Source organism: Colletotrichum lupini, chromosome 1, assembly GCF_023278565.1.
Source record: "Colletotrichum lupini chromosome 1, complete sequence".
Taxonomy (NCBI): Eukaryota; Fungi; Ascomycota; class Sordariomycetes; order Glomerellales; family Glomerellaceae; genus Colletotrichum; species Colletotrichum lupini.
This window is the reverse complement of record NC_064672.1, coordinates 5,756,340-5,783,490: the sequence shown is the minus strand read 5'-3', so window position 1 is coordinate 5,783,490 and position 27,151 is coordinate 5,756,340. Positions and strand designations below refer to the sequence as shown.

At 36.6% G+C, this 27,151-nt stretch overlaps 5 protein-coding genes across 5 annotated transcripts; 3 read left to right on the top strand and 2 right to left on the bottom strand.

Annotated features, from left to right (window-relative positions):
• Positions 1 to 386: 386 nt before the first annotated feature.
• CLUP02_01729 (choline dehydrogenase) lies at positions 387 to 1,016 on the top strand (the record flags this gene model as incomplete). The annotated part of the gene is made up of 2 exons (XM_049280766.1): positions 387 to 553; positions 599 to 1,016. 2 exons carry the CDS (start codon positions 387 to 389, stop codon positions 1,014 to 1,016), a joined length of 585 nt encoding a protein of 194 aa, XP_049136723.1.
• Positions 1,017 to 2,383: 1,367 nt separating this feature from the next.
• On the top strand, positions 2,384 to 3,142 carry CLUP02_01728 (modin; the record flags this gene model as incomplete). Its single annotated transcript, XM_049280765.1, has 1 exon — positions 2,384 to 3,142. One exon carries the CDS (start codon positions 2,384 to 2,386, stop codon positions 3,140 to 3,142), a length of 759 nt encoding a protein of 252 aa, XP_049136722.1.
• Positions 3,143 to 12,653: 9,511 nt separating this feature from the next.
• On the top strand, positions 12,654 to 19,889 carry CLUP02_01727 (modin; the record flags this gene model as incomplete). The annotated part of the gene is made up of 3 exons (XM_049280764.1): positions 12,654 to 12,668; positions 18,531 to 18,900; positions 18,961 to 19,889. 3 exons carry the CDS (start codon positions 12,654 to 12,656, stop codon positions 19,887 to 19,889), a joined length of 1,314 nt encoding a protein of 437 aa, XP_049136721.1.
• A 249-nt stretch (positions 19,890 to 20,138) lies between these two features.
• CLUP02_01726 (uncharacterized protein) lies at positions 20,139 to 21,245 on the bottom strand (the record flags this gene model as incomplete). The annotated part of the gene is made up of 1 exon (XM_049280763.1): positions 20,139 to 21,245. The coding sequence occupies one exon, from the start codon at positions 21,243 to 21,245 to the stop codon at positions 20,139 to 20,141; it is 1,107 nt and encodes a 368-aa protein (XP_049136720.1).
• A 1,338-nt stretch (positions 21,246 to 22,583) lies between these two features.
• On the bottom strand, positions 22,584 to 27,012 carry CLUP02_01725 (uncharacterized protein; the record flags this gene model as incomplete). The annotated part of the gene is made up of 11 exons (XM_049280762.1): positions 22,584 to 23,019; positions 23,075 to 23,538; positions 23,601 to 24,223; positions 24,290 to 24,602; positions 24,653 to 25,016; positions 25,074 to 25,660; positions 25,728 to 25,971; positions 26,029 to 26,372; positions 26,429 to 26,631; positions 26,687 to 26,935; positions 26,997 to 27,012. The coding sequence occupies 11 exons, from the start codon at positions 27,010 to 27,012 to the stop codon at positions 22,584 to 22,586; spliced, it is 3,843 nt and encodes a 1,280-aa protein (XP_049136719.1).
• Positions 27,013 to 27,151: the final 139 nt, after the last annotated feature.

Sequence of the window (27,151 nt, the reverse complement as noted above, 5' to 3'; positions counted from 1 at the left end):
TAGCTTCTGGCAATCAGGCAGAATGTCAAGAGTAATACGTCCATATTTCCGTTAACAGGGTTGGCGCAAGCCTGCGAGATCATCCATTCGGGCTAACGCTTGCTTCTTGTAAGCCTACCGGCAGGTCCTCAATGATGTAGAAGTCATTGCATGGCTGGTCTACTTGACATATAGCGAGCACTAAGTACTGGGATACCCGAGAACTACGAGTTAGTAAATTCAACATTTGATGCTGAGCAAAGAGATCTCTACTACTCGCAACTAAAAGGTAAGTCCTGCAAGTGAAGAACTGCAGTTTCGTCTAAAATTCAAATTGTTAAGGCGCTGTACGGATACCATTGCAGAAGCACTCGCGTTTGTTCCTCTCTCAAGCTTCACCCAGTCGGATGTCACCGGCAAACTACTATCTGCTATCAACAGTGGCACCGCTCAGTACCTCACACAGAATACTGACCAAGCCGTTGAAGACGGATACTCGAAACACGTCCAGCAAATTCTGCAAATGCACCAACGTAATTCCACGGCCGATATGGAGCTTCTTTATGGGGACGGTGGACGCTCAGCAGTGAATATCTTGATGCACCCCTCAAGCCGTTAGGCTATTGGAATCAACCTCATCGACCCCTTCGCGCCCCCAGTCATTGAACCTCGCTGTCTCTCCTACTCTTACGACGGGCAAATGGAGGTTGAGTCACTACGGTCAACCGAAACTCCTGGCCACGCAGCAAGTCCAAGCTCTTGGAGCAACGGAAACGCTGCCTTGGGTCATTGCCCTGAGCGACTCTGACATTTTGGAATTCGTTGAAGGAGTCAGCGCTACAGAGTATCACTATACTGGGACCTGCGCTATGCTTCCCAGGCCACTTGGTGGTGTCGCGGATTCCAACCTTAATGTGCATGGGATCGATGGCTCGAGGGTAGTCGATGCTAGTATCATGCCTTTACTTCCATCGGCGCATAACCAGGCGACGGTCTATGCAATCGCTGAAAAGGTAAAATTGCGCCCCTACGCATGAGATGGCTCGAATGTGAGCGAGACTAGTGCAGTGACTTTAGTGCTGACTGACTTCTCTTACACAGGCAGCGGATGCTATTTTACAGCAATATTCTTGATGAGCGTGGCGAAAGATGGATTACTTGAAGACGAAGGAATAGACGAGGGGAGTTTGGACAACTGTCTTGTCGAGATATTCATTGGCTGATAGCTCCTCTACTCACTCAAATTCCCTGGGTTCGGCGGCGCAGAGAGTTTGTTTTACTTCTGTGACTGGTGCAACCTGCTGTTACATTTGCAATGACTTGTCAACCCTGCCTATCGCTAGAAACGTCGTATTTCAGGAGGTGCTCGCCCACTTTCACCTGGGAAATCTGATAGGTACATTATTCTCGAGTGCCTCGAATTCTCGCCATGATCATTTCTCAGAAAATGATTACAGGCACAGCCGTTCATGGCCTGTGAGAGTTACGGACAGAGGGACGGCAGACAGGGGAGGGATGGGAAATGGAAAATCATGTGTGCACCAGAGGGCTGGGCCGGAATAGCGGTGCCGTCTTCTGCATGTCAGCATGTCCCGCCGCAAGGGTGTGCTACTCGAACCAATGATGACCACTACCGATTCTTGCGAACAGGGGACTGAGGCCCCTCATCGACCGTCTTAACCAACCAGCTGGGACGATGACTTCAGCCAGCTGGCCGTTGTGTCTAGTGCTTACTCCGGGGCTGAGTTGCTGGAACAAGTCTTCCAGACCTGCTGTTCCAATGTTGGGCATTCAATGTCCTGGTATTGGAGAATGGCTCCCGCTTTCTTTTTGTTTTCCTTTCGAGGTGTAACTCAAAAATTGGGATGATGCGATAGGGTTCCGGGCCTGCTTTGCTAATTCCACTAGACTGGTAGATGGCGTCGGGGCGAACCTTAGTCTAGCTATAACTTGGCACAGATGATCGAATGAGATGCTAACAACTTTCAGCACTAGCATATCCGCTAGCAGTTCATATGACCATCACGCTCCAGCAAGCGGGAGAGCCTTACGGCCCCGGTCTCCCAAGACAATTTGAATCATTTGTTGTACTTGTTCCATTATGGAGAACTGCAGGGGTTACACGTGATACTTGCTCCTGCGCAGGGGCTGATTTTGGCTGCCTAGCTGAACTGCATTTTGTCTCAGCCAGGCTCGGATCAGGCTGGCTGCCAGCACTGGAGAAAGCCCTTGATAAATCAGGCTCTCTGCTAATCTCTTTCTCCTTCAATATTTCAATAGAGTTTTAGTCACTGTACTCACTGTATTTGTATCTTGGGGGCTCAATGTCCCTTTTCAGAATCGTTCCGAGTGCCTAGAGGAGCAACGTCAACTGCCTGCATCCAAGTTGAGGGATCTCGCCAAGATGTCGTCTTCTGACCCCACAAGCTCATCCGGCAGCGACAGTGACAATAATGACAACCAAGTTGAGTTGATCGTAGCGGTTGTGGCATTGGTCATTTCAGTTCTCGCCTTCATCATTGCGATTTTCCAGGCCCTCCAGCAATACTACGCGTCGGCAACGGGCTACTCATCATGCACTCCAAAAGTCATGGGAGATTGGGCGAGGTTCACACGACGACGATTCAAATGGTACGAGTTCCGCTTTGAGGTGGAATTTGAAGTTCCCGTCATATTCGTTGCGCCGCCGACGAACCCGCGGGGACCCCTCGGCGTGCACGACGACAAGGAGATTACCTACATGACCGGAACGACAGATAGTTACAAGAAGACGTATACCTGGGACCAGGAAGAGTACGACAAGCACTCCAAAACTTTGAGGGCTGGGATGACGCGCCAAGCTATCCACACCGCCGACAACGAGCTCGCAAACTGGACGAGTCTGCTCATGGCTATTCAGCGTATGGAGAGGGAGTCTCGAACGTGGCAAGACAAGGAGTATTTCGGATACAACCCTCAATGGGAAGCCCAGACAACTTGTCACCCGACCCAGGCCAGCACCACGGTACCCTACACTCTTACCGTTGGCATGCAGAGGAAGAAGAAGTCTTGGGATAGTATGCCAGACAACATGAAGAAACCTTACGCAACGACAACGATCTCACATCTGGTGGAAATGGCGGCAATGTTAGGCGTTCATTGGAAAGTGTCAATAGGTGTGTGACATAGGGAAGAAGCTCACAGAGGCCAACTGCTATTAGGGTCTAAAAGAGGAATTACTAAAATCTACCCTTCCCTCGAGGTATATTACTAACGCTCTATATATACTTAAGCTACTCCTTTATTACTTAGTCCCCCTTTTTATACCCCCTAAGCTATCCCTTAACTAACGAGGCCTAATTAATAAGGCTTAATAAGGTACTCCCTCCCCTAGGCTTCGTCCTAAAGCTTATTTATAGTTCGTATATACTATATTAATTTTTTATTTAAGAGGTCCTTAAATATATAGTATAAGGGCGGGTATAAGTAATACTTATTAGCCTAAGTATAAACCCCTTATTTTAAATAATAGCCTTATAATTCTATACTTAAGTCGCTTTTATTTATAAGCCGTCTTTATAACTATTAGTACTTAAGTAGTCGTCGCCCTACTTTTATTTATTAATATTAACCCCCTTCTAAGCTACTATAATTCTAAATTCCTTTTTTCTTTTTTATTTATAATTATTCTTTTTATATATAATCTCTTATTTTTATTAATATTTACGCTACTCCCTTATTATATAAATATTATAACTAACGAATATCTCTTAGATCTCTATTTTTATATACTTCCCGTGCCTAAATAAGTCTTTTATAGAGTCGTTCTATATTCGTTATTAACTCGTTTTAATATAAATATAGCTCTTAATTATAAAGTCGCTATTATTAATAGCAGAACGGTTATTAGCTATAAGAGATTAGGCTATAAGCACTTAACTAGCGGGGCTATAATATAGGTATAGGTATATTATAAAACTAAAGCTTATAAAGTCCTTTATAAAGGCTTTACTTCTTAAAAAGTTCTTTTATAATAAGATCCGTATATTAGTTACTAAGTTATTAGCGTCTTATTACTAACTATATCCTAAATTTATTATAATTACTCCCCCCTTACGTAACTTTAGTCCCTAAAGTTATTATATAATATCTTTTTTTAATACTAATAATAAAACTATTAATGTTATTATTTATAATAAATTCCGTAAGGCGTTAATAATATCCTTTTTTATTTAGGAATAAGGCATTACTCCTATCTCCTTATTTAACGGATACTTTATTATTATTATTTAGTAATAGCGCGCCGACTAGTTACTAAGTTAGTAATATATATTCGTAATAAAGTATTTTAACTATTATAATATATAAGAGCCTGCCTAACCTCGCGGTTATTATTATTACTAAGCTATTAAGTATAATAAAAGATTTTTTCCCCGTTACTAGTTACGTATTTACTTTTTCTTCTCTCTTTTTATTTAGTAACCGTTCTGCGAATTCTTTCTTATATAACTATACTTTTCTTTTTACGATATTCTAATTTTATATCGTTTTTTAATTATAACTCTCTGACTATACTATCGCTAAATATTTACTAAAATATTTACTATTTTGCGTATTTAAGATATATTTAATATAAAGTATAATCCTAAGAAGGGCTTCCGTAGTCTCCGTAATAGTACTCTTTATATATACTACTTAGCTAGCTTATATTATAATATTAACGAGCTCGTTTATATTATTAGCGCTTATATTACTAAGTATATTATTTATTAAATTAATAAAAAGAAGTATTTTATTATAAGTCGTCGAGTCCTTACTAATCCGTTACTAAAACATTAGCTAACGATATTTTTTAAGTTCTTAAGGAGCTATATAGCGCTATTTAGTTTACTTAGAATACCTTTATAAAGTTCTATAATATTAAGGAATAAAGTAATTTTAACTTTTATAAGCGTAGCTACGTTCTCTACGCTTTTAGTTATATTATTAACGTATAAAAAAAAGTTATTACTTATATTACTAACCCGTTAGTAAGTAATAAAATAAAAAAGGTCTACTTTAAATAGGCTACTCTCTAAGAGCTCGCTACTAACTACGAGTATTTAAACTTATTAATCTCGATTATAATAAGTTATTAGCGATCGTTCGGCGAATTTTCTTTTTATTAACTTAGATTTCTTTTCTTAAGCTAGTATCCTTAATATTAATAATAAGACTAAGATTATCTCTTACCTTAGTCGCTTTTAACTAGCTTATTTTTATAATAATAGCCGTATAACCGCTTTATAAAATAACCTTAACGCTCTAACTTAGTACTATAAAAAAACTCCTAAGGGCGTTATTATTATATATATTTAAGAGTTTTTTTATTTTTTTAACTTTTTATAAACGCGTTACTAAGTTCTTAGTAAATAAAGTACTTATTTATATTATTATTATATATAATATTACCCCTATTTCTTATGGTTTTAAGACTCGGACTTTTATTAAAAAGCGTGCTCTTATTACTAACTATATTCTTAATAATAATAATAAGTAAGATAATTTTAAGTTTAAGTTTAATAAGTCTTAGCGCGAGGATACTAAATTTAAAGAGCTTAGTAATAACTTAGAAAATTTTCTTTTTTAATATTATAATAAGCGCTACTATTTTAATATTAATAACTTACTAACCCTTATTTATAACGCTCTTTTTAATATAAACGAGGGTACCCTAGCCCTTAGTTATATTATTTTAAATTTTAATAAAGTTAGTATTACGCTCTTCTCGCTCTAAATAAAAGCTTTATAACGGCTCGATAAGGCTATTACTTATATTAAAATTAAAGCCGCGAGTTATAATAAATAGTTCGACGTTAATAAGTTCCTTATAAATATTAATATTACTAAGGTCCCTTAGCTTAACTAGGATTATAAGAGCGTTGCTTTAAATAACGCCCCCCGTCCCTAACTTATTATTAATAATAATAGCGTTACGGCCCCTATTTTACTTCTTACTCTACTTCTTATTATAACTCCTATTATACTTCTTATTATAGCTCTTATTATACCTCTTATTATAGTTTTTAACGGTAACTAAGTAGTAAACGCTTTACGAACCGCTATTATTAATATATATAATACTCTATATAACTTTAACCGCCTCCCTCTTACCTATTATAATATTAATAAAGTTAATAGCCTTACTCTAAGTAGTTAGCTAAGTATGCGCATAAAACCTCCCCGCTTCTTACTTACCGAGCAAACTACTATTACTAATTATTAAGCTTTAGAAGTATATACTAAAGCCGCTATTACTACTACTAGTATTATATAAGTTACTCCCCTTACGTAGCTAGATTTTAATAATCTCTTAGTAATATATTACCGAGGGTTATAATACTATATTTTTTTTTTAAAATTACGCTAGGCTAAATAAAAAGGGTTCTATAATATATTATTAATTAACTTACTTTCGGTAACCTTTTACTACGAACTTGACGTTTATTATCCTATTTTATATATACCCTTTTCTTATAGTATTTAAATTTATTAATTACTTTTACTACCCTTTTAAAATACTTAATAAGCTCTTATATATTATACTTAATAAGCTACTTAGCTTATTTAATAAGATATTATAAGTTTCCTCCCTTACTTTATATCGTAACGATTTTTTTAACTTCTTAAACGTCTTACTCGTTCTCTAATTCTAAAAGATTCGCTATTTAGTTACTAACCGTTCGGTAATTTCCTTATAACTTAAACTAAAAAACTAAAAAAATATTATATATTCTCTAATATTATTTTAATAAATATACTTAGTAAGCTTATTTCTCTACCTTTTTAGCTATCGCTACTTTAATATATCTTGGTACTAATTTATTATTCTTAAATCGTATATTCTTCGTTAATAAGCTAACGACCTTTTTATAATTAAACTCTTTTAAAGTATATTCTTTATTATAATAAGCTACTTAGCTCTTAAAGGCTTATGCTTACGCTTATATAGCCTAGGCCCTAATCTCCTTAATTTTCTAAACCCTTTCCTAAACCCCCTAGACTATAGCTTTATAATTAAGTATATATTTAACGTACCTAGGGTAGTAGCTATATAATACTATATACGAGGATACTTTTATAATAAAATATTAGCTATTATTATATATAAACTCGGCCTCCTCTAGCTACGCTACTTACTTATTTAGCGAGCCCTTAGTATAAATACTTAAATACTTTTTTAATATTTAATAAATTCGCTCCGTTTAGCTATTTATTTATAAATAATACGTAATAAATAACTAGCGACGTATTACCCGTTCCTTAGTAAACCTTTCTTAAAATACGCTTATAAAAAGCTTATCTCTATTTATAATAATACTTTTAAATATACCGAACTTATATTCGACCTCTTAATATAGGATACTTATTATTTATATTACGTTAAGTATTTTAATAATAAATAAGAACTTTATAAACTTTATTATATAATAAATAATAACTAAAATATTATTATACTCTGCGCCGTTACTACGAGTACTTAGTAATAGCCCTATAATAAAGTTTATAAATATTTTTTAAAATAAGTATAAGGGTAGTAATAATAACTATAACTACCTATATAGCTTATATCTTAGGGTTATAACTCCTAAATAATACTTATAGTTCTTAACGTATTCCTAGATATTTTATTAAATATGTTTTTAGTAAAACTTCTTTTAGATTAGCTCGAGAGTTTTTGTAGCTCCTATATAACCTACCCTATAGTCGTCGTAATATTAATAAAAGATCTTTATCTAAAGAGACTTTACTTAAAAAATAATAACTCTTTTCTTAAAAAATAATATACTTTATTTATTAAGCGAATATATTTTTAGCTCGCTAGCTATAGCGCGAACTCTTATTAATTATAATATATAAAACTCGTTTTTAGTTTCTAATTTTTTAATAAGCTTTTTAATTTTTAATAAGAAATAGGAAGCAAATACCGTTTCACCCTTTATAAGCTCCTTTATAATAGGGTATAGAATATATTATTTTAATATAATAACCCTAGCTCTATCCGACTCCTCTTTATCCTTACTAAACCGTTAACGAGCGTTTATTAATAATTTTTTTACTTTTTTACCTCGAGTCATTATAGTAGTAACTATTACTATTTTATTAATATACTTTATAATACGTTACTAATATAAGAGAGAGGATTCCCTATCCTTAGAACTAGCCGATATTTAGCCGGGATTATAAAAGGAGGCCTTAACTACTTAAACGTATACTTTAGTAGTATTATTTTATCTTTTTAAGCTAATTATCTTTTATTAAACGTTAAGTAGTAGTTCGCTTATAAGACGTAGCTTCTAGGCTAGTATAAAAAGGACGTCCTTATAAAGCACTTCCCCCTTTATATAATCTAGCTTTTTAAATAAACCGTCCGCCGGGTTCGTTTTCCTTAACTAATATTCTAAGTTAAAGTTAAATATTAATAATTTATATACCTACTTTACGAGCCTTCTCTAAAGGTCCTACGCCGGTGCGCTAATTATTTCTTTAAGTACTTAATAATCTGTTAGGACTATAAACTTTTATAAAAGGCCTTAGAAATAATAAGCCTAGTACTCTAGCCCTTTTATTATAATAAGTAGTTCTTATTAGCCCGTAGCCCATTGCTACTCCGTATTTATAAGCTTCCGTAAGTAATAAGTAATAGGTTACTATTCTCTATCGGCCTATTATAATAAAATTACTATAATAGCTTTAACTAAAGCGTCGGTTTTTACCTATATAATACGTTATAGGTTTTAGTACGTAAGTATAATTATTAAAATAAAAGCGACCTTTAGCTAATTAAACGCCTCGTCTACTTCCTTAGTTTACTAAAAGTCCCTTATCTACCCTTTTTTTATTTTTAATAATACTATTATCAGTATAACGATACCCGAGTATTTAGTAATAAACTTCCGATAAAAGTTATAAAACCCTAGGAATACTTAGATATCCTTAATAAACTCTAGCGCTTTTTAGTTAGTAATCGTTCGTATTTACGACGAGTTAATCTTAATTCTTTTTAATATAATAATATAACTTAAGAACTTGACCCTTTTTTAATAAAACGAGTACTTCGATAGTTTAGTAAAAAGCCCGTATAAACGTAAACGTTAGAGGACCTTTTTAATATCCTCTATATACTACTCCTTTATTATTAAATAAATTATTAAATTATCTATATATATTATATAATAAGTATTTAATAAGTTAGCGAGCGCTTAGTAAATATATACTTAGAACGTTGCGGGTGCGTTCGTTAGCCCGAAAGGTATAATAATATACTTAAAATAACTATATTAGCTCCAGAACGCTATTTTCTATTAGTCTTCTTTTTTAATTTGGATATAGTAATAAGTATCCTTAATATCTATTTTTAAAATCTATTTCGCTTTATAAAGCCTATTTAGGAGCTCGTTAATAAGCGGTAGTAAGTATTAATTCTTTATAATTACTTTATTTAGCCCGTAATAGTTTATATAGAGGCGTAGCGTGCCGTCTTTTTTTAATACGAAAAGGATTAGTACCCTAGCCTTACTAACTAAAGGTATAATGCGACCGTTCGCTAGGTTCTTAGTAATATACGTATAAAGCTTATTAAGTTATTTCTTACTTAACGAATAAATAGGACTATATAGTAGTTTAGTATTTAAAACTAAGTTAATAAAGTATTTTACCCCGCTATATAACTACGGTCCTTTTACTAACTACTCGTTAAATATCTCTATTTTTAATTAAAGTTCTAGTAATAAACCCCCTCGTAGTTTAGTCTCCGTTACCCCTATAATACTTTTTATAATAATAATATATAATATATACGCCCTCTTATAATTCTTAATAATATCGCGAGCTATTACTTCTAGTTTAGTAACTAAGATAAGCTTATATAACTATATATTCGTTACTATATTAATACGAATACCCTCTTAGCTTATTAATAATCGTAATAATAAGAGGTTTATTATTCTTTTATCTTTATTAATTATAGCGAATAGTTACCAAATCTTCTTTAGCTACTTATAGTAATTAATAAAGAAGAGCATTAATTAGTAAGCTTTTCCCTAGCTTACGGCTTTACCCTAAAAATCCCTTAATAAAAGAGCTATAATAATAGCTAGGGTTAACCTTAAGTAGGTTACGAGCCTAGTATTAATAATATCTATTTCGGAGTATATATTTATATTAACTTTTACTAACCTTTTAATAATACTTTATAAAACTATTGCCCTGCCCTTCGTAGTTATTCTTATTAATACCCTCTTAATACTTAGTATAAGCGTATTAGGTATATTACTTATATTTACTTATTTTTTAATAAGTCGACTTTTATAACTCTTAGCTTAGTAATAACTTATTAAATAGTTATTAACGTTAGTTTTAATCGGGGGTACGTTAACTTATTATTACCCCTACTTCCCGACTTCCTTTTCTAATACTTACTAAATATATAGCCTATTTTATTATATATAAAGTACTTAATATTATTATTACGAGGCTTTTATAATAGCTCGGCGCGAGTACTTTTATTATATAGCTTTCATAATATTATTCTTAATAAGTTCTTAGAGCCTAGCCCCTTAGAGCTCTCTTTACTCTTTTTTTTATAAAAAGGGGATATTTAATATAGTTACTTTAATAATAAATACAGCCTCTTTTTACCGTCCTTTTATAACTAGTTACCGCTTTTTTACTAATTTAATAATTATAGTTTACTAACTTCGTAAGCTATATTACGTACTCTCTTAATTAAGACCTTATAATAAATTAAATCGTCCTATAACTAAGATAATAGTTTAAAAAAGAACTAATATACCTCTACTTTCGAATTCTTTATATTTTCTATACTTAGGTTATAATAGATTATTAACTACTTAGCGAGGAAGTAAGTAGGGGTCTATCCCTCTTTTAGCCTTTTTATCCTTAGCTCTTTATAATATTCCCGTTCTTAAGTCTCGGGGTTTACGTATTATTAATAAATAAACGCTAAGAAGTTGCCCTAAGAAAAGGGATTTTAAAAGCTCTTTTTATAATTACGCTATTATATTTATAATAATAAGGATATTTTAAATAAGGCCTATTTAATATACTATTTTATAGTACTTTTTGCGCGAAGCTTATTACCTACTTTTATAGTAATAATTTAGTTTATTACCTAAGTACTTATAAACTCTTCTTTAATTAGTTTATAATTATAAAAAGGAGGTTTCTCATATTTTCATTAACTTAGACACGTTACTAGCCGCTTAGTAAGCTATTAAACAAGCTCTTTATATCGACGCCGTTCTTAATTTCGATTTTTAATTATTATTTCTATCGTTTTATAGAAATAGGTTATCATTAGGCTTATAGGGTCTATTAAACTAGCTATTTTAGTATTACCTATGCCTTTATACGCACCTTAACCTCGTACGTTTAGTAATTAGTCATTAATAAATACCCTATTTATAATAAATAGGGTCTTCGGGGTATTAATAAGGTAATTAGCCCATAAAAGTAATTTACCCCGATTATCTTTTTTATCTAGCTCTTTTATAAATATTAGTATTTAGGTAGGACTTACCCTATAATAAGCTCGTTCTCCCGGACGGAATAGGGTTAAATAGTTAACTTTAAATAGTTATAGTTCGTTAATACTAATAGCTCTTTATTAATAACTAAGTATCGTTTTATTAACGTTCCGTTCGTTTTTATAATCTATTATTACTTATACTAATTACTTTATAAAAATAGAAGCTTTAGAATTATAAGAAATTAGGTTATAAATACTTAATTAATAAGGTTATAATATAGGTATAAGTATATTATAAAACTAAAGCTTATAGAGTCCTTCGTAAAGGCTCTGCTTTTTCAAAAGTTTTTTTATAATAAGATCCGTATACTAGTTACTAAGTTATTAGCGTCCTATTACTGGCCGTATCCTAAATTTATTATATTAGCGCTATAAATATACTTAGTAATAGCAGTAATAATAGTTTATTTAAAAAGCTTAATATCCCTTTTACTTACTCTAACTTCGTACGTATATTATTACTTATATATTATTTATATTAACTATTATAAATTCTTATTAAAAAAAAAGAAAAGGTAAACGCTAAGAAGATCGGGGTTAGCTAGGTACGCCCGCTCCCCTACCCCGCTTATATTATATATAAGGCGCTCGATTTAAAAACTAAGTATTATAATTAACTAAGTCGGTAATTTATAGCCCCTAATTCGCTCTTTTATTTAATATCTTTTTAAGATTTAATATACGTTATATTAAATATACCGCGCAAAACTATTTTTATAAAAATATAATAAGCGCTTAATATAGTTACTACTTTATTACTTCTCCTGCGTATTATATTAATAATATTTTAAATCCTTAAATTTATAGAATTTACGGTCCGAACTTTATAGAGTACTACTCTTATTTTAAACGATAACGTTTATAATTCGGAGGTTTATTGCTCTATTATTACTTTATTATCGCTACTACTTAGGTCGCTAATATTATTTTATAGCTCTAGTAGACTTATTAAATTATTATTAATAATACGTAAAGGGCGCTTAAGCGCGTTAATAAAAAGGCCCGCTCGACCCTCGTTATTAATAATAATAATAATAAGGCGGCTATAAGCTCTTTTTATACTACGTTTTTATTTCATAACGACGCTATAATTACGTTATTTTATATGATTTATAACAAAGTACGCCGCTTAAATAATATTCTAATTAATATATAGTTACCCCGCTTATACTCCGTATTTATAACTAATTATTTATAAACTCGTTAATAATAAGGAGATTATTTTTTTTATAACGACCCCTAAAATAATAACTAAGGTAGCCTTTTTATATATAAGGGCAGTTTTTTTACGAATAAGGATAATCTTCTCGCACGTTATAAAAATTAAAAAAACGGTTCGTAATTAGCGCGTTTACGTTACTTAGTTATAACTATATGGCTCCCTTTTTTTTTTTTTTTTAATAACTAGTTCGTTATATTATTAAACTTATTAAGAACTAGGGCGCGCTACTTAATTAAAACTCGTTCTTTATATATACTAATTATTATTATGTTTTTAATATACTTAGCTAGCTCCTACGTATCTTTATTATTATTATATCCCTTTTACTAAATTAGGTATTATTACTTCCTCTTTAGCCCTTTATATTATATAATATTTTTTATTTTATAAAGTAGCTCCTCGTTTACATCCTTAATAAATAAGGGCTTTTAAGGGGCTTCTTTATAATATTAATACGGCTTAAGTAAGGATATATAGAATATATTATATATTCTATATTACGTTAGTATATTTAGTTAGTAAGCGACCCTTACCGTTCTAATTATTAATTTAACTTTAAATAGGCCTAGATATTTATTAACTAATTTCTAACTAGGACGCTACTTATTAATATTCTTCCTTAATAATAGTACTTAATTACTTATTTTATATAATATATTTATCTTAGCTTTATTAGCTTATTATTTATACGTTTTGCGTACTTTTTATATAAAGGGTTATAGAGCTTCTTAATTAGCTCGTAATCGGGCCGTACGCTACTTAGCTAAGATATTTTATATATTATCTCGAGCCCCCGTTAAGATTAATATAAAGTACGTAAATAAGAACTCGAGTAGGGCCTTAGTAAGCGCTTTATAAATTACTAAGTACTAGGCGTTATTATATATAAACTTAGCTAAGTAAAAACGTTATACTTAATTTAATTAGTCCTAAGTATAAAAGTAGCGAAAGTACTATTCTAAGTATTAGTTTTATTATTCTATTTAACTATCCGTTTATAAGTAGAACGTAATATTAAGACGCCTTTTTATTACTAAGAAGTAATAGAGATAAGTCTAAAACTTATTTATAAATAATAACCCCCTATTAAAAACGATCCCTCTAAGTATTCTAAACTTAGTAAAAATCTTTATAAATAAGAGGTTTACGAATCCTTAGGTTATAAGGGTCGTCCTTATAATAATATAGACGCTATACTTTATAAATCGGTCTATTATAATAAATACTGCGTTATAAAGGCGCCTCCCGATTAGTATAATTAATATAAATAAGCCTATAATAAAGTTTAGTAATATTTTTTATTATAACCTAACTAGGGTAAATAGGGGGTATAATAAACTATACGGCTTATAATAACAAGGCTTCGTCTATTAGTATACTATATAAGTATTAATATAACTTTTTATATCCCTACTCACTCTATTTTAATAATAATAGCGTTTTAGTAGTGCTATTATCTATTTTATATTATAATATTTTACTGTAAATATATTATAATATACTTTAATAACCTCTCTCCTTAGCCCTTTATATAATAATATATAAGCATAGCTACTATAATATAATAACCCTCTTAAATCGTATACTTAGCTCTATTATTACTTCTTCTTAACTAAATAAAGCTATTAATTCTTTTTAATTTACTACCTATCTTTTATAAAAGCGTCCTTTTATTAAGTAACCCGTAGTTAACTTATTATTAATAACCCCTCCTTATTAACTATTATTTTAAATACTCTTATTATATTAAAGTTTTATAAAACGAGTAGCTTGCGATTTATAGTTTTAGTAATAAGTTTAAATAGCTTTTTAAATACTATACTATAACTCTAATACCCTAGGCTTATAGCCCTATTATACCTTTTAAAGTACGTTTCGGAGTTTTTTCGAGCTAGAGCTCTTAACCTCCTTTACTTATTTCTCTATACTATTATTAATTCCGCTTTTAAAATACTTATTATTCTTTTTACTTAAGAGCTGCTCTTACGGCTCGTCCTTATATACTTAATTACTATGATTTTAAAAGGTTTTTATATATTTTTAGTATTATAGAGGTCTTTTTTTATTTTTAATAATAGCTCCTCTACTCCGCTATTATTATTATTTTTATTATAATTAAGTTTTTATAATAGTCTATTTACTAAGTTCTTTATACCTAGCTTATACTTAATTTCGATATTAAATACTACGAGTTTATTTAATTAGTATAGCTATTTCCCGTTTAGTCTCTTTTTTATATCTAAGAACTATAAATTAAAATAATTTATAAATATTACGACCTAATCTTAGCTATAAGCGAGGTAGTATTACTAATTCCTTAGTACGTTTACGATAGCTAGTAGCTCCGCATTTTTTATATTATAATAACTCTCCGTATTTATTAATTTCCTTAACTTATAAATAATTAAGTACTAATTACCCTTGAATAATTACGTAATTACTAAGCTAATAGCTCGAGCCGAAGCGTTTATTTATAATTATATAAGTAGGGTAGGGTTAAAATATTATAATATTAGCGCGTTAGTAAATACTATTAATAGCTTTTTAAACGACTCTATAGTAAGTATTAATAGCTCTAACTATCCCGGTTTTACCTTCTTTAATAAGTTTATTAAAAGTATTATTATCTTAGTATAGTTACTAATAAATCTATAATAGAACCCTATAAATCTAAAAAACGTTTATATATTTTTAACGCTCCTTAAAAGTAGCTAATTTACTATAGCTTTAGTACGCGCGGGTTCTATTTTTATACTTTTATTAAATATAATATATTTTAAAAATCTTATATATATTATATAGAACTCGTATTTACTATTATTTAGATATAAGTTTTATTATTTTAGTTTTTATAGTACGCTATATACGTACTTTTTATATATTACGTAGTTATTATTATATATTAAAATATTATTTAAGTATACGATATAAATAGTATTAACTAGGCCGCTTAGAACGTTATTAATATATACTTAGAAAGTCGTAGGTGCGTTAGTTAGCCTAAAAGGTATAACTAAGTACTCGAACTACCTATATTTAATATAAAAAGCCGTTTTTTATTTATTACCCTTAGCTATATATATATAGTAGTACGCGTTCTTAAGGTCTAGCTTCATAAAAATAGAGGTATTAAATAGTCTATTTAATATCTCTTTAATTAGTAATAGCGGCGTTCTATTTTTTAATATAATTTTATTAATCGCTCTATAATTAACGTAAAGTTATAGCTCTTCTCCTTTCTTAAGTATAAAAAGGATAAGTACTCTTACTAGGCTTATAAAGGGGCATATTTAGCCCCTAGCCTTTATTTTTATTAAATAATTGCGCAAGATCTTAAGCTTATAATTTAATAATAAATAAATAGGTCCCTAGGGGATAGGCGCTACGTTATTTAGCTCAATATAATAATCGTATAGTATTTTATTTAATAACGAGATAGCCTTTTTTTTTTAAGAATAAGTTATTAAAGTCTTAATAACGTAGCTTTTAGTCCTTAGCTATGCTCGCTAATATTACGTTACTATTTATAGCTAGGTTAATTATAATATATACGAGTATTAATAAAACTAAGTCGTTTAGTAACCCCTTTTTTAGGGCGTCTAAGCGGATATATCGTTTATAAATTAAATACTACTACTTTTTTTATTTTTAACTAATTAGTAAGTCGATATCCTCTAGCTAAAAGAAACCGAAGATAAGTATAAGTAACGTAATATTAGCTATTACGAAGTAATATAACTATATCTCTATTATATAGTCGCTATTAATAATTCGAAGCTATAAATAGTAGCTTCTTAGCGTCTCTATTTATTTACCCTCTATATTTACTAACTACGGTAATAGGTAAATTCGTAAATTAATATTAAAGTTATTAAGTAGACTAATATTAACTACGTTCCCTTTTATTCCTAAATTAATAAGGGCGCTTAGCTTCTTTTATACGCAGTTTAGGTATATATAAGTCGGGATATTTAAGCACTACCCTTATTAATCGCTAGCTACTTTCTTTATTAAAATAATATTTAAGCTTATTACTAATCCGCACTACTTAGCTAGGGCGAGGTATAATTAATAACTAGCGGCCTTATACCCCTTTTAATTATATTTACGGTATATAACGCTCGGGTAACTATTAGCGAGGTACTTAGTTTTATTATAATTATAATATTATTAATACTATTCTTATAGTCGTAGGTAATCCCTTGCAATATAGCTAGTCTTTTTATAATTATAATATAAAGTATTTTTATTAAGTAAGTTACGGCGTGTTCTTTACGTATTTAACTTATTAATACCCTAGTATCTTTTTATTAGCTCGTTTAAATTTAAGTTAGAATATTACTTAGGGGACGTTTATAAGCTCTTTATTAATAGCGAGGATTATTTAATACGTCTTATTAATAATACTAGCTATAAGCGAGTCTATAAAAGTTCTATTTATAACACTATTATAAGGCATAGTTCGGGCCGTAGCTTATTTATTGATATAAAGATCCTCTATTTTTTTATTAAGATATATTTTAGTTTTATTTTAAGCTTATTAATATAGCCAACGAACTCGTCGATTTTTCTTTTTTAGTTTTATAAAGTACTATTTAGTTATATACTTACTATTATTCTTTAGTTAGCGGGATTAGATAGGTTATTTTATAAAAAGGTCTTTAGTTCTTCTTATATAACTTAGTTTATTATAAACCCGGGGGTCCTTTAGTAGTTAAAAATATAATATATTTAAGAGGTCTTTATACTATTACTTAAGTAACTAACTATATATATTACTTTATTATAATTTATTCTTATTTATTAAGCTTATAAGTTAAAGTAATAGTAATAGTTAAAGAGGAAGCTTTATAAATCCCGTACCGATTTATTAATATATAATAAGTTAAGGAGGGATAGCGGCTTAAATATAAATATTCTATTTATAATACTTATTTAAGTTAGGAGGGAGCTAGTAAATAGGGGCTTAGGTAGTACGAACTCGTCGCTTTATTATTACTTAAATAGTACTTTAAATACGGCTTTATTTATTAAACTATTTTTAGTTCGGGGGTTTACGTTCTTATTTATATTAAAACTAATATCTAAGGCTACTATAGTTAAAACTATAACCCTTAGTGCGGGGGCCGGGTTATTTAAGGAGCTCTATAAGCGTTCTAAATTTACTTATTTTCTATATAAGCGCTCTTTATACGTTATAATAAGGATTTCTTTCTTTAATTATCGTTCTTATTTTTATAGTTTTACTAGCCTATTACTTATTATTTAGTTTAAGTATTAATAAATAAGAATAAGAGGTTCGCTATGTTATTTAAAATTCGTCAATACTTCTAGTAATACGGTCTTTTTATATTACTATTATATTATTTATTTTATTACGCTTCGTTCTTATATTATTTACTAAGGAAGAGGTAACTCTAGGGGGTTTAATAAAAAAGAATCGTTTTTTTATTATTATTATAGCGCTAACTACGCTCTCTTACTACGTCTCGTTTTTATTAATATTTTAAGCTTTTAACCTAGTCCCCTTTATAAATAGAGATTTTAAATTATTAATAAGTATATAATGTAAAAAAAAAGCTTATAAAGGCTAACCATTATTAAGGTCTAAAAAAGGAATTATTAAAATTTACCCTTTTTTTGAGGTATATTACTAGCGCTTTATATATACTTAAGCTGCTCCTTTATTACTTAGTTCCCCTCTTTATACCCCCTAAGCTATCCCTTAACCGACGAGGCCTAACCGGCGAGGCCTGATAGAAAGAGTTTAACCGAAACGAAGACCGTTACCGAGGGCAGGGCAATGGGTTCAGCATCACCGGCTACGACGTCGACGATCTCGGTGTTGTGTTTATATTCGAGAAGACTAGTCCGACTTGGTTTCACGAGAACAGGGTAGTGCCGAACAATAAGGTCAAGGAGCTCTGCTTTGGTTATTGTCCGACGATTTTCCGCCAGCAGAACAACGACAACTACAAGTACGCCGACGAACCAAAGGATATTAGAACGCTACAGCTTGGCAGCATGTCGGCCATTGCAGAGACTCTAGTGGTGATCGGTTGTAACACTAACACTGTCCGGCATTTCCGAAAGTCTACTCCAGATACAAGACACATCCATCTCTTCCCAAGTAAGTCTTGCCAAGAATCACTATATTCACGAGATTCGAATACTGACTGTTATGTTTTAGTTGCTTTTGAGATCCTAGGCATGGTGGGTGCCGTCCTACAGATCCCCGGCACGGCTTTCCGCATGCTTCCCAACCCAACCATTTGGCATTGGGACCGGAAGTCATTTTCACTGAAGACTTTCCTCAGCGACTACTTCCACATAGTGGGTGATTCGGCAGCAACAGAACCAATGCTCAGAAGTACAGAAGGATCTCGAATCAGCGTGATTCTCAAAGAAGCCGGCAAAATCGAAGACAAGTTCGAAGAGCTCGAATCTCGTGACGGCCCGGAAGCGATTCTGAGACGAACAAACAACACCGAGGAAAGAATCTACTCCAATGACCTCGTCATGGCTTTGCATTCGGCCATTTCGAAATGCGACGAATTCCTTCAGAATCAAGAGAGGATAAACCTTGTCCAAAACGTGCTCCGCGTGCACCTGCAAGAAATCTTGCGTATTTTGAACGACAAAGAAGGGGAATACAAGACGGTTGTGGTCACTACAGGAGATCGTGCTCGGTCAAAGAGGGACTCAAGACACGACCTTGTTGTTCCAGGAGCATCCCCTATCTTGAGGACGCGAGAGGAGAACGAGGAAATCGAGAAGGAGATATCGCTCCTTCAGAAGCTGGATTCCGCGTCTTCGAGCGAGAGGCATGGTGTTCTAGCCGAAATTTACCTTCTCTCGGTGCGCAAGCGGGTCATTGATGTTGTTTGCAAACAGCTGCGGGTTGATAAAGCTCGTAAAGAGCGTGGAGCTAGATCGATCATCTCTGATGCTTCCACAGAGGTGATCGCCCACGACCAGCAACAGCAGATCAATGATGTGTGGTGCATGCTTGTCTTCCGCATGGTATGCTGGTTGCTTCTGCATGATTTCCATGGTAAGGATATCCAAGTTGAGAAGAGCGAGATATTTGGAAGCCGTCTGCCGGTTTACATCACATAGGGTTGGGATGTGGTCATGAAGTATAACACGAATTACGATGGAATGGGAAAATGTGTCAATAATGAAACTGTACATTTCTTGACTGATCCTGTTCACTACACTTCATGGCTCCTTCTGGGGTTGTCATCTCTGATGTTCCATGCCATGTTCATCTACTTTCAGGACTGGCTACCTATTAATATGGCTTCGCTTGCCCAAAAGGACATACACGCGACCCTAGAAATTACACAAGCGTTAATTATCAACTATCTAAGCCCCATTCGTGCCATTGGTGCCGTTTTCACGCTTCTTCAACTCCTCGCGGACCGCAGGCAGAATATAGCGACCATAGTCAATAGCATCGTTGAGGTTGTCATATCCACGGATAGAAATCAACTCAGCGCCAAGATCGACATAGTCCAAAATGGAGTCGTTGATGGTCTTGGGAGATCCTACCAGCGCCGTAGAGGCTCCGCGAGCGTTAGTCGCAGTGACGGTGGGGTACCACAACGCCCGGTCCTGAACCTCGCCCTTCTTAGCGATGTCAAGCAGACGCTGCGAGCCGACATTCTGAGGCTCGGGTCCGTTCTGACCAGGCTTGCCCTGTCCGGCAGAAATGTTTCCCTTGAGTGCATCGAGCGTGCGGTGTGCCTTGGCCCATGCAAGCTCCTCCGTCTCGGCGATGATGGGACGGAAGGTAACCCAGATGCGGGGCCGGTCCTTGCGGCCGGCCTTCTCGGCCTCGGCGTAGATACGGTCAATCTGTTCCTTTGTCTCCTTCAACGGCTCACCCCAGAGTCCGAAAATGTCGGCGAGGGAACCACCAATGCGGTAGGCCTCAGGGGATGAACCGCCAACGGAAACAGGAATTGTGCCCTTTGTCGGGCGGACGCTGCTGTGAAAGTCTTCGAAGGTGTAGTACTTGCTCTCCCAGCTGAAGGGCTCCGGTGATTCCCACGCTCGGCGGAGAATCTTGATGTAGTCCTCAAGGCGGCCATACCGCTCGTCCTTGGAAAGGAAATCACCCTCCTTGGCTTGCTCTGCATCGCTTCCACCGGCAATGAAGTGCACGACGACACGGCCCTTGCTGAGTTGGTCGAGTGTTGCCAGGGCCTTCGCGGCAACGGTGGGGTAGAGGGTGTTTGGCCGCAAGGCGATGATGACGCTGACGTTCTTGGTGACCGCTGCGATGGTCGCACCAATTGTGAAGGGATCAAATGAGTTTGAGCCGTAAGGAACGAGTGTGTAGTTGAAGCCGTAGTCGTCCAAGTTCTTAGCGTAGCGGACTAGGAACTCGGGATCAACGCCAGCACCAGGGATCGGGTTGATCTCCGTTGAGGCGTTGGGGAAAGTTACGCTGATGAACTCGGTCGGCATTTTGCTAAGTGTTTTCTTGGGTTTGGGTATCAATACTGCAGAATAGTCTTCTTCCTGAAATTGCTATTCGTGAATTATGTGGTCGCCTATATACATCCGTTGCACGATATGACGACAACTGCAAGATAATCACGCCTTACACCCCGAGCCGAAATCGGCAAGGGGTTCCCCAGTGAGATGTCACCATAACCCCATCTAAATCCAGCACACTTGATCAATGTGGCAAAGAACATCTGGCGCCTTTATCGTTAGCTGTTTTGGAGAGCCTCAAGAAAAAATCGCCAATTCTTCAACGTTGCTTGTTGTCGGGCGGGATGCGATCGGTGCTCGGCTACTTGGCGGTGCGGCCCCAGACCGGGCCCGTTCCGTCAAGATATGCCAACCGGACCACATCAAGGCCAGAGACCATGATTAACTATTCATCAGTAACTCTAAGCCTCTGAAACTGCCGAAAACACCTATCAGCACCGAGTTACCCCGCTTCATGTCAACACGCAATTCTCAGGATCAGTTCCACACATCCACAACTTGGGGCCAACGTCGGACATGCCCGCACACTTGAAGCCCCGAACGCTCGACATTGGCTGATTAAGGAGGCGCAGTGCCTCCAACGCGGATTCTGTCGTGCCATTTAATTACAAATCAACGATTGTGCAACAGACAAATTACTATGATGATTTGTCAACAGATATGGAAACATGCTCCGGGCGCACCACCACAAGTTGCAACCCCTCTTTCGGTCAGAGCCAAGGTTGCTCCAAGGGCGGTCTTCATTGACGGATCGAATCAAAAACGATTTAACATGTTGATTTCGGGACCATTCATCTTTGTGAAATAGTATCTTTATAGCGTTGAAGTTGTGCTTTGCAACCGTTCTATGATGAATACGATTCAATTGCAAAATATACGATGAGCAAGATAGAGTCTTCAAACTTCGACGTTCCCCATAAATCGCCCAATCACTACGAATAAAAACACCACGATAATTGCCCAAAAATTTTGAATCCTCACTAAATGGAATGGGATCCATTCCTATTTGCACAAACCGATTCACCTGAGTTCGGAAGGAAGCCAAAGCAATGAGTGCACTCCACAGATGAAAGCAACGTCTTGATTTTGGAGGTTTATTTATAATACAGCTGCACGAAGTACCATGTTGTAAAAGAAGATTCACTCTAATACTCTATAATCAAGTCGAAAAGTGAATAAAAAAGTGAATTGTTAGGGACTAGTAATTATGCGTGTTTGAGTCCTTCGAGAAAGACGCTGAAATTCCGGGGGCCGTCATTGCCCTTTTATCTTGAGTGATTGAAGCCGAGAAAGCTGAGAGTCGGGTTTTTAGGAAGACTTCTTCTTCCAAAGTCGAGCAAGGGAGTGCTTCTTCGGCACCCGAGCTAGCCAATATAGGAATAAAGCTGCAAACAAGTTGAAGATTATGTAGAGCCACATCAGCCCGTACGACCGCCATCGTCTACCGTATGACGTAGATATGGTAGTCAAGAAAGCATCTGTCTTAGCCAGAGGGCAGAATTGACAGATGTCGGTGCTGTTGGGGTTGAAGACACTGCCGCCGGCCATTTGCATGTACGGGGCCATGTAATCACCACATGCGGTCCCATTCGCGGGACTGAATTGCAGCAGCTCGAGTTGAGAGCAGTTGACCTTATTGTGGGCCAATCCCGTTGACAAGAGACCTTCGACCAGGTAAGTCAAGGGTGAGACGCGGTACATGAACTTCCAGAAACCTGGCAGGGCATTGACCGGCACAATGACACTGTTGATTCGTGAGTTTGAAGACTTCAGGTTGATTAAATCGGTGTTGAACTTACCCGCAAAAGATCAGACACAAAGCAAAAAGTAGAAGAGAAAGAGTCGCTCCGATCTCTGCTGTGGGTACACCAGCGACAACCATATCGGCAAAAGTTGACTCAAAGAGCATGAAGGCCCAGATGAGTAGGAACATGAGACCGCCACGTTCCGTAACCGCATCCTTCGGTATGGCATTGCGATACATGCCGACCAGATAATAGAATGGGAAAAAAATCACGATAGCAGCCAAGGTGTTCCAGGGAAGCTCGACAATGATGTTGACCAAGACGAACACATACCATGAATACGCTCTGGAGGCGCGTTCTCTCGCCTCGTATTGCTCGCGTTGCAGGATGAAGTTGGGCATCGTCTGATAGACGAGGAAGGCAAAGACCACCAACAACATGAAGATGGAAAACATCTGACTCTGGAGTCCTTGCATCGTGAGCGGTGAGTTGTAGAAGGACACCCCGATGAATAAGCTCTGTGCAAAGTGTGTAAGTTGAAGGTCCATTAGGTCGTTGACCAGTAAGCATTGAGACGTACCGTGCCACCAGACAAAATCAACTTGGAGTAAATGTACGAAGGCGTGCGCCAATACTGTTGAAAGACACGCTCAGTGCATAAGGCAAGCTGAACATGAAACGGCGCAGCATAAGTAGACATCTCATCGGGACTGGACGTCGAGCCATTCGCCGCCACGCCCTGCTCCAGACGCTCGAGCTCGCGGCGCATCTCGGCACACTCATGGCTCTCCTTCCAGGTCTCGGGCCAATCCCTCTCAGCCTTGGCGCCCGGAGCTGCGCCGATGACTTTGAGCATCCACTCGGCGGGGTTCTCGTCCTGTCCGCAGGGCGTTGCTCCGTACTGCTCAAAGTAGCTCGTGAGCACGCGGGAGTTCTCGCAAATGTCGCCAAAGTAGACTGTTTTGCCGCCATGTGCAAGGAGAAGAAGACGGTCGAATTGCTGGAATAGGAGAGCAGAAGGCTGGTGGATTGTCACAAGGATGGCTTGGCCTTTTTCAGAGAGCTTTCGGATCAGTGATGAGATTGACCATGCTGTCTGACTGTCGAGGCCCGAGGTCGGTTCGTCAAGGAAGAGAAGGAGATCAGGTTTCGCAGCGAGCTCGACGCCAATAGTCAGTCGTTTTCTCTGCTCAACGTTTAGGCCTGTGGTGGTACGGATTAGCTTAACAGTCCTTGAAAATGAGGTGCAAAGACCAGTTGAGGACTTACCTTCTCCGGGCACTCCGACAATGGCATCGGCATAGGCCTCCATCTCCAGAAGCCCAATCACCTCTTCAACATAGTCGTACTTCTCTTGCTTGCTGACAGCCGCTGGCTGGCGTAGCATGGCGCTGAATCGCAAGGCTTCCCTAACAGTGGATGTCTCGAGGTGGATATCCTGTTGCTGAACGTACCCGGCCTTTCGCTGGAAGGACTGGTCTCTGAGAATACCGTTGACGAGGATATCTCCTGTCACAACACCCATGGTCACCCTGTTAGCCAGGACATCAAGTAGAGTAGTTTTGCCAGCGCCAGTAGAGCCCTGAATCGATCGTCAGCAGAAATCCTTCTCTTGAATGGAGGTAGACTCACCATCAAAGCAGTCAGAGTTCCCGGCTTTACCCATCCGCTAGCTTTGTCAAGAATTCTGCGGTTGTTACCCTTGATTGATATGTCGTAGCAAACATCTTTCCAGTGGAATACCGATTGGCTTTTACGAATTGCGGATTGTTTGACACCCGACTGAGGAGCATGTCCCTCGGACTTCTCATGTTGGTAAACGCGTTCAGGTTGGCCAGTCTCTTCGTCGGATGAGTTCTTTGATAGCGTCGGGACCGAGTGACCACGCCGGAAGATCAACACCTCGCCCTTGGAGCGGTCTGTGGTGATGTACTCCGCCGCGAGCAAGTAAACGCACATGAAGAAGACGATAAAGGCAATCAAAATGCCGAAGTTCCTGAGTGACACGTTAAACTCATTTGCGAAGAAACATCCAAAAAAAAACAGAACATACCTCCAAATGTGAGACTTGTAATAGCTGAAAGTGGCATTAATGTAGAAGTCACCGTCAACGAAGTCTGCGCCTGGTGCAGCGCCAGCGACCGAGCACGTCCTCTCGTTTGGCGCAGCGTTCGGGTAGGCCGGAACAAATGAGGGACAGGGGAACTGCCGACCATTGAACTCATTGGCGACCAGACTCTCGAAAGCGTAGGCTATGGGGTTGATGTAGTTGATCCAGCGGAGCCATCCCTTCATATCGCGGGTCGGGAGGATGAAGCCGGTGTAGATGACGAGCGATAAGATGAAGATAGCGGCTGGCGTCAAGGCTTGGTGAATGGTACGGGACGTCTGGCCGATGGTTCTGATGATCATGGACATTGAAAGTGTAGTGGTAAAGCCGAAGAGGAGGAAGATAAAAAAGGCATCGGCCTCTTGGCGGAGCTTTGCCATGAAGTAGAGAGGAATATTGAAGGCCAAGGTAGATAGAATCTTACTGGGAAGATCGCAGATCGTGGAGGAGATTGCTTCGGAGGCGGGATGATACAGAGCATAGCGAGCGTGCTTTTCGACAATAGGTCTCTGGACGTACAGTGTGAGAATCTGATCATCGCCATATTAGTAAATCTTTCTCGTCGTAGGGCTACTTGGAGGAGAATTCGAAACATACCTCAAGAGCACTGCTGAGACCGTTGAACAAAATCGCAAAGAACAACAGAATGCAACGAGAATTCATACTTGATGCATCGGAGGGCAGGTCGAAGAAGATGCTTCCAAGAACCAAAGAGATGACCAAGTTACCGCCAACAGTGACAACGAAGAACAGCCAGTCACCCAAGAGACGCTGGTAACCACGCGTCATGCACAACCAGATTTGCATGGGCATGGAAATGGTGTAAGGTGATTGCGGGGTCCTTCTCGACTGTTAGCAGGTGATTATACCACGACCTCCTGCCTGTATCACCACTTACACGAGAGATGCTTTGTGAGCTTGGCGCGTCGCGACAAACTTTTCTTCCCCTGAGCCATCAAGAGGATGTTCCTCCTCAAAGGCAAATATCTCCTCAATAAGACTTGCCCTGACATCGCTTCCCTTCCATACTGTTGCAAACTCGTCTGGCGTTCTGGGCACTCTGTTCTCAAATCCTTCTCGCACCACTCGTTCTGCGGGGTTCGTGAGGGAAGTGAGGAAATCAGCGGTGGTTTGGCGGTCGGGGCAGCGGTAGCCCATGTCGACAAAGTATTGCTTCGCCAGCGCCGTGGAGCCAAAGTAGATCTGGCGACCTTCATAAAGAACCGCGACCTTGTCAAATACCTAGACGATTATAAGTCAACAACGATATATGGCAGATTTGGGATGGAGATACAGACATCATACGCCGGCTGCGAAGCCTGATACATCGCGACAATGGCCGAAGTTTTGGCCATGTCAGTAGACAACCGCAGAGTCCGAGCAAACTCCAATGCGGTAGCACTATCCAAACCGCGAGTGCTGTTGTCCCAGCATTGAATAGGGCTCTGGCTGAGCGTGACCTCCGCAATACTGACACGCTTGCGCTCGCCTCCGCTGACACCTGTGGAGAGTCAGTGGAGGTTGCCTCAAAGCTGTCAAAGGCTTGAGCCACTCACCACGGACGAAGTCGTTTCCGACCTTTGTGTTGATGGTGTGGGAGATGCCGAAAACTGCCATCACGACGTCCCGCAAGTGTTCGGCGTATCTCTGTCTGCTGACGCCAGGGAGTCGATTCTTTGGCGTTCTTGCTAGTGAGGCGAAAAGAAGTGTCTGTCCAACCGTGAGGTGGGGGAAGTGGATGTCTGTTTCGGCCTGGTAAATCACTTCACCGCGGAATCGTTTGTGCATAGTTTCCATTGGGATACCTGTTTATGATGAATTTTGTCAGTCAGCTTTCGTGAGGACCTAGCATATAGCACCCCTAACAGAGTTTGAGAGGCATTGTTACTGACCCTGGTAACTGAAGTGTGAGTGTGTTGGTATCCCTATGACAGGGTAGTTAGTTCGAACCGTAGTTGACGAAGAGATCAATTGAACTATATAAATATCTGCGTAGTAGGTGTAAAAAGGAGGTTCTAACC